The 15,973-nt window shown below is 31.9% G+C and overlaps 1 protein-coding gene across 7 annotated transcripts in view; it reads right to left on the bottom strand.

Annotated features, from left to right (window-relative positions):
• The window catches only part of Hace1 (HECT domain and ankyrin repeat containing E3 ubiquitin protein ligase 1), an 81,137-nt gene that overhangs the window by 40,801 nt on the left and 24,363 nt on the right, over positions 1–15,973 (bottom strand). For 5 of the 7 annotated variants that reach the window (XM_047557987.1, XM_047557986.1, XM_047557983.1 and 2 more), the window contains 4 exons: positions 9,224–9,306; positions 5,049–5,145; positions 4,778–4,879; positions 3,639–3,745 (listed from right to left, as the gene is read on the bottom strand). In XM_047557987.1, the coding sequence (XP_047413943.1) occupies positions 3,639–3,745; positions 4,778–4,879; positions 5,049–5,145; positions 9,224–9,306 (389 nt within the window). The remainder of the gene's footprint in view (positions 1–3,638; positions 3,746–4,777; positions 4,880–5,048; positions 5,146–9,223; positions 9,307–15,973) is intronic. The other 2 variants (XM_047557990.1, XM_047557989.1) reach the window with 1 other exon arrangement.

Here is a 15,973-nt window from a genome sequence, read left to right as displayed (position 1 = left end):
AAAATTCCCCTGTAGAACAATTAGTATCTAGACACACCAACTTCAAGGTAATCTTCAACTTTTCTTTCCAAAAGTACACTTATAAAATTGAACTATTTAGAACTCTGAAAACATTTCACAAAGAAGCAATCCTGTATTATGTTGTATAAGTATACTGCTGCACAAAAGCAGACCAACTCACAGCTCAAATGTTTAAACTAAGAAGCTGAAACTATGTAGTCTATCCATAACTTCATATCCCCTCCCTACCCAAGAACAGTAACCAATTATTCACATATAGAACATTCACAAATTGAATAATCTTAAAGTTACCAACTGATTACATCAGGGTTATTCTCGATATAAACTCCAATATGGAAAAGAAATGATAAATTCAACTAACACTAAATGATACTGAATATAAACTTTCTTAACACATCTGAAAGCCCTTCAGAACCCCACAACACCTTGGGATTGGTCATAATCACAAATATCAATCATTCCTCTTCCACAGAGAAACTATAGAAGTTCAGCTAAATTTGTATTGAGTTTAATGATATATCTACAAATGATTTTTTTTTTGTCCAGGGAATGGTCTTATTTTTGAAATCTGTAACATCAATATCTTATAACTGTTGCACAAAAACAGACTAAAGAGTTTCATAAGTTTTCAGGCAGAATGGCATGATTGTGTTTGTATGAATTTGATTATCAAAAGCCCTCTGTATATTTTACCCAGTTCATGGTAACATTTCTAGTATACCTTTAACATTAAAAAAACAATAAGGATTAATAATGCAAGAAAAGAAAATGTCTACTTCCAATTATTCCAGTTTGACCAGGGACAAATAGGCATATTTGTATATTTTACCCTGTGACCTCTAAACCAAACTTTCTTAACATTTTCATTTCCATAATCCTGTTTGTTTTCTGTTTTAAGAAATACAAAATTATTTTTTAAAAACAGTTGGATTGGGGTTATGACTTGGTGGTATAGCACTTGCCTGGCATGCGTGAGGCACTGGGTTCAATCCTCAGCACCACATAAATAAATAAAATAAAATAAAAGTATTGTGTCCATCTACAGTTAAAAAAATTTATTTTTAAATAGTTAATAAAAAATAGCTATAAGTTCCAGTATTTTATTATTAAAATAGCTATTGCTGTCCTTTCTGTATTTGGGACAGCAACAGCATAGCACATTAGCAAAACTTTTGTGTTTTAGAAACTGAATCAAATGGACACAGAATCATTACCTACTTTGCATTGACATTTACGTGTCATTACAAAGTGTTTCTAATTTTCACATTATAAGATTGGTTGACACTAAAAAAATGGAAATGTACTTTAGTTATAGCTATTTTATTGTGTTGCAGCTCTTAGAAAAAAGTTAACTACAATGACTCTCAAATTCCATGAGAAAAGTGTAAATTTGAGTTTTCCACTGCAACCACTTACACAAATACTTGACCAAAGGAACACTTTGTGAATGATCTTTTCAGGTAAGAAGCATTTTCTTAAACAATGGAATCTCTCTCTCCTTGCAGGGTCAGCAGGCTCCATTGTTGCTTGAGCCGGAGGTGGGGCAGAACATCAAGAGACAGAAGAGGTGGGGAGACTGACCAACCTCACCTCTTAAAAGTTCTGCCACCTCCTATTAGTGCCACAGGCTGCTGACTACTGTATTTCTTCCACTAATCTCCCTGTCATTTTTAAGAGCCAGACTGAAACACAGAATCTGCTCTTTATTAATGAAGATATGAATCTTGGATCCTCTATTTATTGACAAATCATTTAACTTCAACTTTCTTATATGTAAAATGGATATAATATCTAAATCACAAATTTACTGTGACATTTCAGTGAAATTAAGTTTTTTAATTCTCCTTAGCTTAGTACCTACCTATTAAGGGATAAAAATGTACTTAAAAACACAGATACAGAAAAACATAATGCTCTCTAATTACTGTGGAAGACCACAAAATAGGACAAAGATGTAAGGGAAAAAGTTTTCTATTGTAGGGAAACAGGTCAAATTATATTCTGGGAGCAATTAAAATAATCATCAGGATCTCCTTTTTCCTTTTATATAAATCATCTTTATCTCCACTATGTTCCAGACACTATGATTGGCACTTTAAAGAATCTTATAATTTCATTCTCAGAATAACTCATTAAGGTATTTTCTACCTCTTTCTATTAAAATGGAACAAAATCCCAACTAGACTGTAAATTGATATAAGGAGACATCTTGTCTGTTTTCTTTACAACCACCCAACAGAGGTCCTGGTATCTTACAGCAGTCATTCAAAAACATACATTAGATGAAGGGATGAACAATAAAGGGAAACTTCAAAAGGTAAGTTGCTAAGGTCACACAGTAAATGGTGTATCTTTAGTTAGTTGCTAAGGTCACACTGTTAGTAATGGTGTGGATTTAAACTTGAGTCCAGCTGACTCCAAGGACCATGCTTTTAATTAGCATATCTGAATCGTAGAAAGGCTTCATAAACTACATGGAATACTGGGAATGAATAAAATAAAAGAAGTACATTATGAGAACCTGGAATTCAATGATTCTTATTAGGTAAGATTCTAAAAGTAGTTACAAAGAGAATAATTTTTAAAATTAGCAAACTGTATACTTAGTAGAACTGCTGAAAAACTATGAATGACTTAAAGAATGCAAGAAGGTGATCTTGGTATCACAAAGATGTGAAGGGTGTTCGAGTATAGAAAGTAACTCTCATCTGAAATAAGTGAAAAGTTGAGACAAAAATTAAACAAAGAACTAAAATCATGAATTTGACAACGCAGATGACTTACAGAATCTGCAGGGTGTTGAGGAAAAAAAGTTCAGTAGGAACTAAAGAAGTGGGAGATAATCATGACCTGTCAATGTAGAGATGATTAATGAAAAAATAATTCTATAAAGGGGAAAGCATCCAAATTAGAAGAGGGTCAATTTTATAAATTAGTAAGTAGTAATAACATATAGAGAATGGTGCAGCTCAAGGGCAGAGTGCTTGCTTAGTATATACAAGGCCCTAGGTTTAATTCCCAGAACTGACAAAAATACATAAAATAAGAAAAAATAACACATTAACCTTTTTTTTAATAGCTACTTACTCCTAATTAGGGAGATTAACCACAAAAAGTGTAACTGGAGGAAAATACCATATATATAAAAATCAAGTAATATAAAGTTAATTAACTCCATGGACTTAGTGATAAGCCATTAAAACCACAGCAACTTCTGGAAAAAAATAAAGAACTGAAACGAGAGGGACAGTGCAGGGAGAAAACTTCATACTGAATCTCAAAAATGTGTTGAAAAGTTGAAGAGAAGCCTATATTCACTTTTATAAATTAGTGAGCAAGATTCCCAAACTACTTTTTGAATTCTTCTTCATGTGCATTTACTTACATGACTAGTCTAAGTAATAGTTTCATAAAATTCCAAACACATAAGCCAAAACTCACTCAAGTTTGCTCTAGTTTCTTTAGAGATCAACGTTTCTTTAGTTGGTTACCTTGGTCCTTTTAAACAAAACAATGATAAGTCAGCTAATTTTTATAACATCTTACCACTGACAAAAGGCACCTAACTGAACTATTTAGGCAGACACTGCTACCAACCGAAATGCTGATACACTTACCTAAGCAGCTTATGACCATTTGTTGTAGCAACTTCAGCAAGACTTGTTAGAATCTTCAGATATTGGCTTTCACTTTGCTGAGACAAATGCTCCAGAACTTGCCGCAACTAAATATTTTATAAGCAAAGAGACTACATAATAATCTATTAAATTTTGTCAAAAAATTAAGTACCTAATTAGTTTAATAAACACCTTAAAGCCAACCAGGTAAAATAGAGACCTTTACACTTTCTTTGTATAAATTTGTAAAAGTTAATATGAAAGGTGAGGACATAAATTTTTGTTGAAAATTACTCAGTAAAAAACAATAAAAAAATAGAATAAAAATCACCTAGCATATGTGAGAAAATTGAACTCCATACTTCTCAAAATTAAGAAAATTTTAAATTCTGTAATTTTTCTAAGAATATAACTACTATAAATAACAGAGCTCAGGGTTGGGGATGCAGCTAAGCAGTAGAAAGATTTGGGGTTAATTCCCAGCACAGCAAAAAGAAAAAAAGAATTAAAAAACAGTCCTCAGTAAATTAGTGATTACAAATTTTAACATGATATTCCTCCTCAGATTCATTTCCTCTATTCATGGGGAATAGTTATCTTAAGGAAAGATCAAGATTCAGAAAGTCAAATATTAGCCCAAAGTTTGTTAATTATCATACATAGTTGTTTCTTGGTATCTCTGGGGACTGATACCCGAATTTCCATGTATATCAGAATCTGCAGATGCTCAAGTCCTTTATAAAATGACATAGTATCTGCATATAAGGTATGCACATTTTTCCATACACTTTAAACCATTTCTAGATCACCTGTCATACACGGTGCAATGAAAATGCTATGAAAATAGTTGTTATACTGTATGGTTTAAGTAACGACAAGAAAAAAAATTGTAATGTTCAGTACATATGTAATTTTTAAAAATATATTTGATCCATGATTGGCTGAATCCATGCATGGAGAAACCATGGATATGGAAAAATAACTGCAGTTTATACTCATCATATAGTACAGATAAGCAAATTCAAGTTATTAAAATATTTGAATTAATAAATAAATTACTAAGCATATTTGTAAGGTTTCACATATATAAGCCTGAATAAAGCTTGTTCATTTACAAGTTACCAGCACAATTACATTACCATGTTTTCTCGGAGGTCTTCATTCTGTGTCATTTGAATAATAGTCTGGAAAAGCCTAGGGTGATACTGAATTAATACTTCACAAGTCTCTCCATATCCACCCTAAAAATAAGACTTAAAATTATTCTGTTTCAAAAACAAAGTTTCTCTTAAAGGTCATATACTTCACCAAATAAAACTCTTTGCACTCACCCACTCATTTAAGAAAAATATGATTTTACCATTCTCAGTTTCTATCATAAAGGAACTCAGAATATATATTGAAAAATACCTGTACACATAAATCCAGAGGGGTTACTCCATTTTTATCTGGCAAATATTTGGCTCCTCGTAATAGAAGAATCTGTGCTGTATCTCTCTGACCATGACTATATAGAAAGAGAACCAAGTTAAAAATGAAATCTTTTAAAGTCTTTCCCTATGAATTATGGATGGTTAATATAAATCAATAGAAGATTATCCATTAAAAAAAGACAGGAAAGTCTAAAACACATCCTCAGCAATAAGAAAAACTTTTCACAATGTTAAATCATACTTTTACTATATAGATAAGAAAGTGATCTTTCAAATCTAAGAATTGAACTTGGGTCACATTATCTACAATAACTCATAACATTTTGAGATAAGTAACTGTTTCCCAAGCTTCTGATTTTTTTTTCCTTCCATTCATTTCCCTTTCTCAACTCTATCCTGATCTCCTTTCTACCACACACATCCAAATTTTTAGACTACTTACTCCAAAAGAATTTAAATATTGAAAATAAGAACACATTTTATAGCACTTTAATTCTTTGATAAAAAAATAAAATGAAAAAAGCATCAAAGTAACAACCTAAGGGAAGAAGGCAAGTGGGAATTACTAAGAAAAAAATCTATCTAGCTTTCAACCTTCACTTTAACAACCCACTCAGTCTGACTTCTGTGAATAGCTATTCAGTCTAGTCTAAAATAAACCACTCCCTTATCCACATGCCTTTCTCTGAGCTCTCTCCTTCTTGTATTACTACTCTTTCAGTTAGAACCAAGATACTCTGGAGGTAGCAACCACTAGACCCTAGGTCTTGTTATTCAATGAGTTCCTCTGATTCAAAATAAAGGAATAAAAAGATACATTTACAATCCAGAAACATTAAAATATAAGGCTGATTTTAAGAAATGCCCAAGTAAGTTCCACAATTTAAAAGGCCATCTAACACAGAAACTTTACTTTGAAGATAAGAAAAGCAACTAAACTTAGCTAAAGATTTTTTTTAAATACTCAGATAATTTTCATTTCCTTGAAGAGGAAATAGAAGTGATTTCTCAAACACTTGCATTCTTTTAACTTCAGACCCTGTGCGTTTGAGAACTTGGATAGAATGTGTAATTGTACATATTGTACAAATATTTTGGATTTCTTATGAAACAAAAAGACCATATTTTCTAACAGGATATTCCAATTCTACAGGTTTAAAATTCTGACCTAAGGTCTGTTTTACCTGGCTACTAACTGAGTCTGGTAACTAAAAGGAGTTGCCTGGCAGGAGTTACAAATCCATGCTCTGAATTTTACCCCTTTATAACCATTATAAAGCTCTAAAACTCTGTGCACTTCTCACTGATTTACTGTATCTATACACTTCAACTAAATCTTACTTTCTTAACAGAATGAAAGTTATCTGCAGGTACAGAAAATACTTGAAAATCTAAATATCACAAGTACAATTAAAAGTCTGCCTGTAAACAAACCATGTTCCATATTCACCAGTCTTCTACAATGATGGTTTTATTTCTCAACATAGATTTTCATAACTATCTTTGTTCAAAGTTATCTAATGTTTGCTAGTTCAGAACCTAAGCACATACAAGGCCCTCAGTTAATTCAAAGCACCAAAACAAAACAAAAAATCCTTAATGGTGGGAATACAGTAATAGCAGAATGTACTTCTAAAAACATTCTTTTACCACATTCCAACATTCAGACTATGGGATTATCCCAGTTCTGTACGACCATGCTTACATTAATTATTATAAATATCATTGTTTTGTACAAGATATTTTTCAAGCATGAAATTATAGTAATTCATTCATTCAAAAAAAAACTCCTAAGCATCTAAGAGCAAAACACTGTACTAAGTGCAGATATAAAGTGGCAAAAATGAACAGAATTCTTGCTTTCACTTAAGTAGGAAAAACAGACTATAAACAAGTAAATAAACAATTACAAAATGCTACAAAAGAAATGACCATGATGCTGTAACAGAAAATTTAAGGAAGTCTACTTAGATTGGCCAGAAATTTCTTTCCTAAAAAATAATAGTTGAATAATGACATGAATAATAAGGAGGCAATACCACACAAAAAGCCTAGGGAAGAGCATTTCATCTTATAGAAAAAGCATGCTGTAAGGAGTCTGTTGCATTTAGGGAACTCAGAGAAAACCAACAGCTGAAGTACAGTGAGCTAAGCAGGGGTCAGACTATGTAAGTCTAATATGTCAAGACAGAATCTGAATTTTATCTGAAATGCAAAAAAAGAGGCACTGAAAAGTTATAAACACAGGATTTAAACACAAAGTGCCAACAGCTAACTCATTCATATAAAAGATCAGTTTGCTGAGGAAGAAACAGACTGGAAGGAAGCAATGGAAGAATCAGGGAGACCAGTTAAAGACACTACTACAGTACTCTAGGCGCAAGGTAACTGTTTTAAAGTGGTTTTGATGAGTTTAAGAGTATAAAGTTTCAGAACAAATTCTGAATGTGAAATTTACAGAACTTACTATTAAGTTCCACGCTGCAGTCCAGAGAGAAATAAAAAAAAATTACAATCTAGTTTCTGGGTTAAAGACTGGAAGAATAAGGGTTCCCCTGACTAAAATAAGGAAGAAAGGTTGAAGAGGAAAATCAGAAACTATATTTTGGACATGTTAACATCTGAGATTCTGTGAGATTTTTCAGGGATGATAGACACCCAAATTCAGAGCTTCAAAGAAAAGTCTGATCTAAAGATAAATCCTTGATAGAATATGATTTCAGGATATCAAACAATGACAATAGTCATAAACTGAGGACACTATGGAAGGAACTAGTATTCTAGCCAAGCAATCAAATTTTACGTATAAGAAAATGACTGGATTTAGACAAAATCTAGATGTATAAGGATCCAAAAATTCCTGTACTCCCCTTGAATATGAGTCTAAATCAATTTTAAAATCCATAAAATGTAAATCAAAGTCAAGAATCACTATAATGTTTTGTGAACTGCTTCTATCCTTCAATAGATGATCTGAATCAGTCTGATCAAGCTAACATCAGAGACCCAAACAAGAAGGGGAGGTCTTTCAGTCTAAAACAAACGTGCAGACTTTTTGTCATTATTCCCTAAACAACATAGTATATCAACTATTCATACAACATGAACAATGTATTAGGTATAAGTAATCTAGAAATGATTCAAAGTACACAGGAGGCCAAGCATACTTTATATGCAAATACAATGCCATTTTATATAAAAGATATGAGTATTAGGGATTTTTGGTATCCATGGGAGAATTCTAGAACCAATACCTAGGGATACCAAGAAAGGACTAGAATTTAAATTGAAAAGAAAAACCACTATAGTTTTTTGTGCTCAGCTGCTCTCTGTAAACTATCTTTATATAACATACACACACACACACACACACACTCACACAAACACACACACACACACACACAAACACACACACACTCACACACTCATCTATATCTAAGTGGATGTGAATACATGTATGTAATTACTGTATTGCTCTTTAGATACTGGGTTTTTTGTTTTTCATTATTTGTTTTGTTTTCTATGATGGGGTTGGAACCCAGGTCCTTGTACATGTTAAACAAATATTCTACCACTGAGCTACATCCCAGTACTAACTTATTACTATATCACTAAAACCTATAACAATGCATGGCACACAGTGAGTGTTAGCTAAATGCTTGCCAATTAAATGGCTAAGTGAACAAATATACAAGTCAAGAAAAGAATCAAGAAACAAGCACAAAAATAATGCATAACTCAGTAGCTAACAATACTGACTCAATATTTTAAAGTTACAGATACAGAAAAAGCAAAAGCATGGCTCTGGACCAAAACGTACTTCAATAGCTTATCCTAAAGGAACTCACCTGATTAGTTAATAAAGTGACCTATGGAAATTACTAGATTATTGATTTGTCTTAAAACTGAAATAATCAAGTAAATCAAAAGCTCCCACCTACAACATAAAAACATTGGCAATTAAATATAATAGAAAATGCTTTCACTCATGTAGTTAAGTAACAGAACCATAATGCTTTTCTTCATCTTAAAAGAGAACATAATATTTGTGGGAAAATACGGCTCTAGAAAATATACAGAAATATTTGTTTGAAAATATGATAGATCACAGCAATCTTTTTGGGGTATATATGAAAATATAAAATATCATACCTGCAAGCAAAGTACAATGGAGTGGCTCCTGACACATTTGGCCTGTTAATATCAGCACCACTGTCTAGCAAGCATTGCACTGTCTAGGGAGAATAAAAAATGATTAAAACCAAAGAAGTCAAAAGATACAATTTTCAGAATTTGAATTCATATAAGGAAAATTCTTCCCATAAATTAAAGGTTTAAAAAGAAAATGAGTGGGTATGTGACAATTATGATGGCTGCACAAACTCAGGCACTATGTGTTACGTATGGAATTAGCAATGTGATATAAACTGTGTTAGCATGAGAAGATTCCTGAGCAGCACTATATCATAGGTAGTCTGTAATCCTAAAAAAAAAAAAAAAAAAAAAAAAAAAAAAAAAAAAAAAAAAAGGAAAAGCTAATATAAAATCCTAAAAGTTCACACTTGGAAACACACACACACACACACACACACACACACCAAATAAATACACACACACACACATATTCTGGTTTTATTTCTATAATCTTCATTTGAGTTCCTCCTGAAAAAAGGAATAAAATATGTAAAAATATACTATAGTTTTTTGAATAAGACTGTTTCGTATTACTTCTGGGTTGAATACACATATTCACTTTTACTGCTGCTCTAGTAGTGTGTTGACAACATAATCAGACCATACACCCATACAAGGAAGAACAAGAAACAGTACCACAGCATACTAGATAAGCCAGAAAGTTTTTCAAAGATGACAAGCAAATGGAGGAACAATAACTGACTCTGCAGATCAAAGAAGGCTAAGTTCAAATGGGGATTCTAATAAGATGTAACCAATTTCTTAAAATAGCACATATACAATAATAAACAAACAAACAACAACAGTAACAACAAAAAACTACCACAGGAATTCCAAGTACCAGGTACCTTTGAAAACAGGATGTTAACATAGGGCTAAAACAAAAGGAGGAATATTTAAAAGTCTACAAAAGAAATAATTCCTCCTTACCCAAGACCCTTCCTCCCATGCTATAGTATTAGTCGCTATTCTTCTCTCTGCTATTTTAAGACAGGTGGTTTATTGTCTAGAGGAAGTTAAAATGAAGACTCTGGATTGGCAAACAAGAAATACAGGTACAAGAAAGGTTCAAGAGCCATGGTGAAAAGAACTAATTAAGTGAAAATCTCCAGCCCTTTCTCTTGGCTCCCCAAAATCTGCAGCCAGGTTTCAAACCTTAAGAGGAGAAATAGAAAGTTCCTACTCTATATCCTGGCACCAGAGAAAGTCTAAATACATTAGAGTCCCTAATGAAATAGTCCAGTTCAAGGCAATGTTCCTACAGCAGTGACTCTCAACCAAAAAAATATGTTTTCCCCATATAGGACGTTTGGAAATCCCAGGAGACATTTTGATTTTCATGACTGGTGAGTAAAGGCCAAAGATAGAGCTAAACATTCTATAATGTACAGGACATTCCTCACAACAAGTAATTATCAGGACCAAAATATAAATAATACCAAGATTAAGAAATCTTGGTGTACAGAGAAGCCAGTCAACAAATTTGGTCTACAAACACAACACTTTCAGTCAATATCTTAATATCTCACCCTTACAAATGAACAGACAATATTTAAGACACAACTGAAGCAGCCCACAAACCAGAGTAGCAAAAATTAAAACAAAAAGAAAAAAGAAACTCAGAAAAATCAAGAAATAAAGAAAACAACCAAAATTAGAATTGTTGATACTCTCAGGAGAGGAAAAAATGATATTACATCCTTAGAACAGAAACCCAAGGGGAAAATATTCAGAGAATAAGAAATTAAAATATGATAGAAGACATACCAATTAAACAATTTTAGAAAGACAATGTTTAGGAATTTATAAGAGAGAAAACAGAATGAAAAGACAAATAAGTAGAAAATAGGAAGGATGAGAAAAATCAGTGGATTAATCCAGGGAGACACATTGCAGAAAGTAAGCATAAAGAAAATTAAGAGGTTGGGGGACAACACAGGAATCAAGAAATAACACCAAAACACACCCCAGAACTAAAGAGTATGAACTGCCAAATTTAAACAGCTCATCAAATCCCCAATTTAAAAAATTAAAAGAATGTCAACAAAGCAATATCAAAGTAAAATTTCATAATACCAAGCATATAAAATTTCAGAGGTAAACTGAAGACAGATGGATATTACACATTTCAACAGTAACACCAAAATCTAAAAGGTAAAAAGCCTTTAAAACTTCAAGGTAAATGATTTCAAATACAAAATTCTCTACTCAGCCACACTACACTCAAATCAGTTATAAATTTAAAAACATGCTTAACTATGAAAGATTTCAAGTTTTTAAAAAACTAAAAAAGTACCTTTTCTCAAAAAAAGTAGATCTCAGAGATAAAGGATATCCTCCCCCACAAGGGAATAAACCAAAAGAGAAGATGTGGAAACTCGAATACTCGAGGTCAAACACAAGACAGACACTAAGAAATTTCCAGGTTTAAAGGGAGAAAAACACAAGAAAGGCAAACCAACAAATTATTTGACAAATATGCCTTTGTAGAAAACAGTACTGAGAGACACTTACGGGAACATATAATACAGAAAGAACTGCTGATTCTTACAAAGTAAACTGAGCAAAGTCAATTAACTTCAAGAAAGAAATGTTGTAGTTCCCTACCTGACTTAAGAGTAAACAATATTTACTTAATCATTCATACAATGAATATTGTTTAATCAAAATTTAAATTCTTGGGCTGGAGATATAGCTCATCTAGCAGAGTGCCTGCCTCACATGCACAAGGCCCTGGGTTCAATCCCCAGCACCACAACCAAAAAAATTATAAATTCTAACTCACCATAACAAGAAATGAATAAATAGTACCTAAACATCATAAATTGAAAAAATAAAGCCAGAGAAGCCTATTATTTAGAATTATTATTGAAAATTGTTCATAATCATGGTTTGACAAAGAATAGGGTTGGTTTAAGGGACCATTTTTTTATTTAAAATATTTTGATAAAAAAATAAGATTTTAAGATATAGTTAACATATATTGCTATTTGAATTTACTTCTATCCCAGTATGAATTCTAAAATATATATAACAAATACTTTCATAGGGTTGGGGTTGCAGTTCAGAGGTAGAGTGCATGCTCGGCGTGCACAAAGCACTCTGTTCAATCTCTTCCATCAAAAAAAAAAAAAAAAGGCTATATAAAACTAATATTATCAGCTATATACCTCCTTTAAACTCAGACAAGTAACTAAGTAAGCAACTTTCAAATATGAGAATGACAAGGACCAAAAGGTCACTATTATATAAGAGAAGCCCTATTTGGGTCTTTTGATCCTGGTTTTCAACCTTTCTGATTTTTAACCTAGCAGCTTTGTCTATGTGGTCTCAAAACATAAGTAAAATAGCACTAATGGTATCTACAACTATTGTAGAAATTATAGACAAGAAGCTTTCCTGGTTCAAAAGGACCAGGAGAGAGAGAAGAGAGATGAAAGCAAATACACTGAAAATATCTATTAATGTACATTTAAAACTAGTGAGCCAGAAACTGAAATAAATTTTAAAATATAGTATACATTTATATAAATTATAGTAAAAATTATTTAATAATAATGTGAATAACCTTAACATGTGCCTAACATGTTCGTAATAATAATCCTATTTACTAGAAAGTAAGAATTCTAATTTTTCTGAATTCAGATTACTAAATAGTATTAGGGCTAATATGACATATCTTCTTAAACTACATTAAACACAGATGATCTACTCATTTCCTACCAAATAACTGTTACACAGCAAAGCTCAAATGTCTTGATAGCTACTTGTGTTCAGTTTTAAAAGTCATTTTTTAAATTATATACTTTTTACAGTGCTTCTGCATTTTTATGTATATTATAAAGCTTAAAGTATAAAAACAAGTTAGCCATTAGATTAACATATTCCTCTGCCATTCTCAATAAAGCGATGAGACAAACTAAGCAAATCATAGCAAGAAAACATCATTTATAGTATGAACTGTCACATGTTTCTGTCATATCCTTATATACCCTACGAAGACATTAAAAATTCTTTCTTTTCTTATATTCCTGTCATATCCTTGTATATCCTACTAAGACATCAAAAATTCTTTCTTTTCTTATATTCCTGTCATACCTTGTATATTCTACAAAGACATTAAAAATTCTTTTTTAAGCCAGCTGCAATGGCACGTGCCTGAATTCTCAAGCTACTTGGGAGGCCAAGTAAGGTAAGAGAAGCAAAAGCTCAAACCCAGCCTGGGCAACTAAGCAAGACCCTGTCTCAAAATAAATTTTAAAAGGGCTAGAGATACAGTTCAGTGGCAGAACAAGGCTAGATTCAATTCCTAGTCCTGGAAAACCTTTTTTTTCCTTTCTTAAGATGAAAGAACATTGATTAAATTAGTGGAAATTGCTGATTCTAGCATTTTACCTTCAGAAGTCTTTCTGCTTTTCTATATTAACAAATTTATTCCAGTTAACACCCTCAAAACACATAACTAGTAAAAGAAACATTTTTTAAAGTTTTAAATATCTTCACTTGTAGATAAAATATTGCCTAAAGAAAAAGAGGAAAAAAAAAACATTTCTCTTAAGAGTAAGCATTAAATAATGTATAAAGGAATTTTAAAATGAAGGAAAAAAATTGCCTTGTAGCATAAAATGAACAAAAAGTCATCAACCTTTGTCATAAAAAAAAATGTTTGCTGGTTTCTTTTTGTAAAAGTTCTGACAGGAGAGGAAAGGATAATGAAGAATTCAATTATTGAGTCAAAGGTATAACAGAAGAGGTAGCAAGAAAGAGATAACCTTAACCTTATATACAGTTTTGTCTTTTTTTAATGACCAATCATTTCGCTGAGAGAGGCAAATTAAGATAATTCAAGTGCACAAGAGATCTAAGATGTATTCACACCAACAGTTAGCAGACTACACCGTGGTATGTGGTAAGGGAAACAAGTCAGGCCTACATGGTGTCAGACCAGGGGTACAAAGTGCAGCACTTACCCAACTCACCCTATCATTGTACTATCCTGGCTGTTCCTACTGAGTCCTGTAGGGGAGGTGAGACTTCCTGGGTCCCTTACTACATCTTAAACACAGGCTAGTGTACAAAATGAATTCTCATTCCCAGATAATCCAGAGTGACAATATTTCAATGATAAAGCAAAAGATCTAACCACAAAAACAAATTATTTTCTTGTTAACAATATACACATAAAATTTGGATGTGAAATATCATGAAAGATGAAGAGCTACATAAAATTGCAATAAGATACTTATTGCCTAACTTCAACAACTTCAGTTTAACTAGAGTCTGACACTACAATCTTCAAAAGTATGACAAAATAACAAATATTTACAACTATGTAAAACTATTACATGTATACAATGGATAAAATTCAGGAGGAAACAAAATATTCTCTACTAAATTTTAAAAAAAAGCTCTTGAAGAAACACTACCACTTGAGGGTTTTAAATTACATCAAAACCTAAGGCACAACATAATTGAAGAATTCAACTTTTAAACCCCCTAAGGATTTTCAAAACCAGGGGTTTTCACAGTAGATACAAATAAATCCAATACAACCTTTAGAAGAATCAGGGCCATCAATAAACACTACACTTGAAAATACAAAAGAAAAAGGATGACAAACATTCACAAATGCAAAGAAAATAATGGTCAAAATGATACTGCATTTGAGTGGTTCATTCCATCCTTTAACAAAAAAATCTCATGTCTATTATGTATTATGAATTATTCTAGATTCTAGAGTTATAAGAATTTTTTTTAAAAAGGGCAAAATCTCAGTCCTCATGAAGTTTACATTATAGTACAAAAGACCAACAGACAAAATATAAACAAACAACATGCAATGTGTTAGATGGTGATCAGTAGTAGCCAGAAAAATGAAAACAGAATTCTCATTTTTTTGGATACAATTTATTTTAGAAAATATCTTGCCCAGAAAACTCTACACATAAATACATTCTGTGAAAACTGTGCATTGAGCTATAAGCCATAAAAGATCCAAAAAACCATAATGATATTATGATTAGTGATCAGAATTTCTCATTTTCAGAATTTATAGTTTCTCATTTTCTTGTAAAAATTAAGCTCTGTGGCTTAAAATAAAAAGTAAACATTAAAAGTAAACCAACATAAATATCTGTGACTGATAGTCATGTACATAATTCTAATAACTACAGTGAACTGAGATCACTATAGATGAATAAAATGACATCAGCAAAATAAGTTCTTAGAAATTTCATAATTATAATTTCCTGCTCAACTCTTGCCCACCAACCACCACTACCACGAAAAACTATTCTCCCAATCCCTAATATCTAGAGTAGGGATTCCTTCTCTTTAGAAAATAAACTGCTCAGGAGGTACATAGAAAGAAAAGCATAGAAAAGAAATTTTCATATGATCTTCAACAGATCCTTAAGAAACAACACACTTTCAACAGCCTTCATAATGTTTCAAATGATAAAACAGTATCCTAAGTGGAAAACTAATGTGCAAAGCTAATGCTGGGTCAATCTCAAAAGTCATTTAATTGAAAATAGTGACTAAGACCACCTGAATCCAATACACTGATAAATCACAAAGCAAAAAACCCAAAGCAGCTCTTCTATATTGATGTCAACTTTCAAAATAACGCTGATCAAAGTAAAAAGCAATAGATATTCAATAATAAAGCTATAAGCAAAAGCCTAAGTTGTGGTATTATCATTTGCT

Source organism: Sciurus carolinensis, chromosome 7 (genome assembly GCF_902686445.1).
Source record: "Sciurus carolinensis chromosome 7, mSciCar1.2, whole genome shotgun sequence".
Lineage (NCBI taxonomy): Eukaryota > Metazoa > Chordata > Mammalia > Rodentia > Sciuridae > Sciurus > Sciurus carolinensis.
This window is presented reverse-complemented; position numbering and strand designations above follow the sequence as displayed.